Raw genomic sequence first — 5165 nt, forward strand, 5'->3', positions numbered from 1 at the left:
CCCCCCCTCCCCGTCTCCGGGGGAGGACCAGCCACGGGCAGACGTAGCAGAGATGGAGATGATACCAGAGGAGACCATGGTGGCTGAGCCAAGAGCAGGTCCAACTGCCCCATCCGCCCTGGGGGACCTGCAGCCCTCGGAGCTCCCTGGCACCCCACAGGAGAGGACATTGCCCAGTGCTACAGGGCAACCCCCAGATCCTGCTGGGGTCAAGGAGCAGCCTGGGGGGCAACCATCCTTGAAAGAGGAAAAGCCACCCCCCAGCCCCTACCTCACCTCTGATTTTGGGAAGGAAGACCCTTTTGAGATACTGGGTAAGGCCATGAAGTGCCTGCCTTGTCCTTGCCCGTCTGGACCTTCTATGCTGCCAGCTCCTGCCCTTGGCTCGTCACCTGCCTGGTGGCCTTTGAGCTCCCCCTTCACTGTAAACAGGGCTAAATGTGTCATGTCCTCTCCCGGACTGCTCCGACCACATTGACCGTGAGGAAGAGAAGCCTGGGGAGTGACAGTGACCTTCTGGCTGGTGGCAGGGGACAGCATGTCCCTGTGTTCTGCACCACTGTCTTTGTGGGGGTGGCAGGGCCAGGGGGCAGTGGGTGCTCCTGGGGTTCTCTGTGAGGCTGGTTTCTGCCCTCAGCTGGGGAAGGGTGTCTCAGGACCGAGTGCATAGGGTGCCCCGTGCATGGGGTCTGTCCTGGAAGAATGAGGAGAAGGTGGTGGCGTGGAGGGGGGTGACTTGGAGAGGGTGACAGGCAGCAGCGTGGCCTGGAGAGGGCGAGCGTGACACGCGGGATGGTGAGGGCGGGTGTCACGGAGCAGGATGGGTGCCCAGGAACAAGGTGTCATGCAGCAGGGCAATGCTGCTGGCAGTAATGGGGGACCCTTCAGGGGATGTTGCATTCCCTGATGCAGCCCAGCACTCAGTACCTGGCCACATCCTGCACCCATGGGCTTGGCTCAGTGCCTGCTTTCACCCCACACTGGGGCACCCTGGGGTGCCCAGCAGTGGGATCCTCTAGCTAGCAACTTCCCTTCTCACCCCATCCCTCCTCTCTGGGCAGATGACATCCCTCCACCTCCAGCACCCTTCCCGCACCGCACCGTCACACTGCACTCTGCCAGCGTCAGCTCCCTGTTCAGCCTCAACTCCAAGGACATCCTCGGAGGGTAAGGAGGAACCCCAGGAGGGTGGAGGACAACCAACTTTCCCTGATGCTGCCCCGAGCTGCCCTCCAGCCTTGGGTACTGGCTCTGGGTTGATGGGACTCCTCTGGTCAGTGGACTGGGTGCCTCGGGCAGGATGGATGCAGAGGGAAGCGTGGGGCAGCACTCTAGAGCAGTGTGGGGGACCTAACACAGTGCAGGAGCCCCAGCAGCCTGGGTAGCTGATGGTGTGTGGGTACCTCTCCCTCTCTCCCCAGGGGCAAGTTCGGTGAAGTCCACACATGCACTGAGAAGCAGACAGGGCTCAAGCTGGCAGCCAAAGTAATCCGGAAACAGGGAGCCAAGGACAAGGTCTGACCAATGCTGGGCAGGGGGATTCTCTTGGCAACGGTGGGATGGCTGAGGTGGGGGGTGACAGTGTTGTGCCCTGTGTGCCCCTGGTGCTGTGACACAGCCTGTCCCAGTGGCACAGCCAGAGCTGACACCCCACACCACTGTGGGGCTCCTTCCACAGGAGATGGTGCTGCTGGAGATCGATGTGATGAACCAGCTGAACCACCATAACCTCATCCAGCTCTATGATGCCATTGAGACGTCCCGGGAGATCATCCTCTTCATGGAGTTGTGAGTGCTGGGGCAGTGTCACATGAGGTCTGATGCCTGGGTGACCATCACAGGGCATCAGAGGTGGAGCAGACATGCTGGCCCTGACCAAGCAGAAGCAGTTGGCCCCAGGGAATGTTCCCTCCTTGGTCATCCCTTCTTGGGCACCTCCACAGCTTGCTCCAGGCTCAGAGGCAGCCTTGGGCTCTGCTTGGCTGGGACAGCATCTCCCTCTTTCACAGTTGCATTGAGGGTGAGGATGACCCAAGTCCTTCCTACACAGATCCCTTACCCCTGCCCCCTTGCTCTGGGAAGGTTGGGGCTGTGCTGGGGCTGCTCTGCTCTATGAAACCCAGGGCAGCTGGGGTGTCCTGTGGGTAACGTCCCTGTGCCTGCCTTGGGAGTATTCAATCCCAGCAAGCACACATCCTACCATGGCTCTGCTTACAGTTGCCATGGTGGAGCTGGGTCAGGGTCCTCAGGGGGACAGGGGATCCCCCCAAAGTGATCCCATGGTCTGTCCCCATGCAGTGTGGAGGGTGGTGAGCTCTTTGAGCGGATCATCGATGATGACTACCACCTGAGGGAGGTGGACTGCATGGTGTTCGTCCGGCAGATCTGCGAGGGCATCCGCTTCATGCACCACATGTGTGTCCTCCACCTCGACCTCAAGGTGTGGGGCTGGGGTATGATGATGAGAGGGGCTGGGGGTGATGGCAGGACAGCCACGGGAGGGATGCCTGAAGGTTGGCATTGCTCTGGTGTGGGTTAGCTGCAGGACCCACACAGTGGGGACGTCCCCTCTTGGCAATGGGGCAATGGTCACCCTGTCCCCACAGCCTGAGAACATCCTGTGTGTTGCTGCCACTGGGCATATGGTGAAGATCATTGACTTTGGGCTGGCTCGAAGGTGATGTATTCTCCCTCCTCCCTGTTCCCCTTCCACCCTCTGGACTCATGTGCCCTTGGGAGGCCAGGAACCCCTGCGCTCTGGCCCTGACTGCCCCAGTCCCTGCTTCCACTGGCTGGCACGGGAGGGTTGGTGGGGATAGTATCTGCTGGGGAAAGTGGCAATGGTTTGGGGGAGCATTGCTGACTCACTCTCCCTGGCTTCAGGTACAACCCCAACGAGAAGCTGAAGGTGAACTTTGGCACACCCGAATTCCTCTCCCCTGAGGTGGTCAACTACGAGCAGGTTTCCTACTCCACAGACATGTGGAGCATGGGCGTCATCACCTACATGCTGTATGTCAGGGCTGGGGGGGAGGCTGCCAGTGCTGGGCTGGGAGACTGGGGTGCTGGGGCAGAGCTCCCTGGGGTACAGAGTGAGTCACCCCCAGGCACCTGGCTGCTTGGTGGGCAGGTGGGGTTAGGGGCTGGAAGGCAGGAAGAGATTCAGCCCAACTGCAGGCAGGAGCACAGGGCACTGCCAGCAGTCCCATACCACCTCTCTGGGGCAGCCCTGGCCAGACTGGCTCTATTCTGGGGGGTCTGGGAGGTGCTGCAGCCTGAGAGCACCTGGCTCCTCATCCCCCTGCACTCCTAGGCTAAGCGGCCTCTCCCCGTTCTTGGGTGATGATGACACCGAGACACTCAACAATGTCCTCGCTGCCAACTGGTATTTCGATGAGGAGACCTTTGAGAGTATCTCCGATGAGGCCAAGGACTTTGTCTCAAACCTCATCATCAAGGATAAGAGGTGTGAGGCCAGTGGTGGCCATGGGGGTCCAGGGGTGGGTATCCCCAGAGGTGCCCTGGGTACCATACACTGACTGCACCAGAGCCAGCAGCATCCTCTGGGTCCTGCACCAAATGAGCCCCACAGGGCCATGCCCCATTGCTGTCTGTCCCCAACAGAGCCCAACAGCTCTCCAGGGACACCTGCCCCAAGCAGGATCTGCTTGATGTCTTGGGTTCCTGCCCAGTGCCACCAGCCCCTGGGCCCATCCCTTTGGTTCATTCCTCCCTGCATGTTTCTGGGGGTTTGGGGCTCTTGGGTGGCTGGAGAAGGGGTGGTTGGGGGGGAGGGTCTTGAGCAGGGATGACACAGGCTCCTTTCATCCCCAGTGCCCGGATGAGTGCTGACCAGTGCCTGCAGCATCCCTGGCTCAACAATCTGGCAGAAAAGGCCAAACGCTCCAACCTGCGCCTGAAGTCACAGGTGCTGCTCAAGAAATATGTCATGCGGCGCCGCTGGAAGGTACAGGTGGCCAGCACAGGGATGAGGGTCAGCATCTTCCGAGGGGGCTGAGAGATGGGCTGCCAGCCTCTGCCAATCCTGGCAGATGGCACCTGGGACATGGATGATGGCTCTGTCTCACTGTGCTGTTGGCAGCTGGAACATAAGGGCTGAGCCTGGAGGGAGGGCTCCCCAGCACCAGAGTCCTTGTGTGGGTGCCCCAAGGTGGGACTCCACCAAGCATAGGTCCCTTCATGGTGGTCTCTCCTGAGCAGATCCCAATAGCAGCTTTTTGGGGCAGGAGTGATGTCAGGACAGTGTACGGGATGATCCCAGGGTCAGCCTTGCCCTATCCCAGTAGTGGGTGCCTGGCTCTTCCCCAGCCCCAGAAGCAGCATTGGCTCAGCCTGCAGAACTGCAGTCCTTGCCACAGGATGAGCATCTCTCTTCTCCTCTTTTACAGAAAAACTTCATTGGAGTGTGTGCTGCCAACCGCTTCAGGAAGATCACCAGCTCAGGGTCCCTGACAGCGCTGGGTGTCTGAGCAGGGGCTCCTGGGGGAGCTGAGGCCAGAGAGGAACCACTTGTGGATGTCCCCCATCAGTCTTGCTTTTGGATGGCACCAGGACCTTGTTGGGGTCTTGACTTCCCACTGTGGGGCCAGAGGCTGGAGTGTATAGCCCCCTCCCTGCCTGTGCTGTGCAAGATGCTGCTCTGGTGTCCGTGTCACACCCCTACTCCGTGCCACTGTCATCATGGAGGTGCTCTGCTGCGTCCCCAGGGCTGTGCCCTACCTGGCACCCAGCTCAGGGGCCAGGACCCTGCCTGGATCCTCACCTGGAGCAGTTCTGCCAAGCTCGTCCCACCCCAGGTGGCATCACTGTGCTCAGGACCTGCTGCTGCTAAGGGTGCTGCCAGCAACCTCTGGGGCTCCCAGGGCTCCAGTCCTCTCTGCTCCCATCAAGTCAATGCTGCCATCAGGATTTCCTCAGACTCTGAGTCTTCTCTGGAGTGGAGATTTACCATCTCATCCCTGGCCTGGCTGTGTGATGCCCAACCCGCAGCGTGTGTGCTCTGCTCACACTTCCTTCCCATGCCCTCAGAGGAGGAAGGCCATTCCGGTGTGACTCCACTGCCTCAGCCACCTGGTGCTTGCTGCTCTTGGACCTATACTGTGCCTGTTCTGCCTGTAAATGCCGCAGCCCTGCCCTGCCTTCGC

At 60.3% G+C, this 5165-nt stretch overlaps 1 protein-coding gene across 1 annotated transcript in view; it reads left to right on the forward strand.

Annotated features, from left to right (window-relative positions):
* The window catches only part of MYLK2 (myosin light chain kinase 2), a 6286-nt gene extending 1796 nt beyond the window's left edge, over positions 1-4490 (forward strand). Inside the window, exons 3-12 of the mRNA XM_009077838.1 lie at positions 21-314; positions 1062-1167; positions 1422-1515; positions 1679-1788; positions 2299-2440; positions 2607-2677; positions 2884-3012; positions 3314-3466; positions 3835-3967; positions 4410-4490. Coding sequence (XP_009076086.1) covers positions 21-314; positions 1062-1167; positions 1422-1515; positions 1679-1788; positions 2299-2440; positions 2607-2677; positions 2884-3012; positions 3314-3466; positions 3835-3967; positions 4410-4490 — 1313 coding nt within the window. The remainder of the gene's footprint in view (positions 1-20; positions 315-1061; positions 1168-1421; positions 1516-1678; positions 1789-2298; positions 2441-2606; positions 2678-2883; positions 3013-3313; positions 3467-3834; positions 3968-4409) is intronic.
* Positions 4491-5165: the final 675 nt, after the last annotated feature.

Source organism: Acanthisitta chloris, unplaced genomic scaffold (assembly GCF_000695815.1).
Source record: "Acanthisitta chloris isolate BGI_N310 unplaced genomic scaffold, ASM69581v1 scaffold5777, whole genome shotgun sequence".
Lineage (NCBI taxonomy): Eukaryota > Metazoa > Chordata > Aves > Passeriformes > Acanthisittidae > Acanthisitta > Acanthisitta chloris.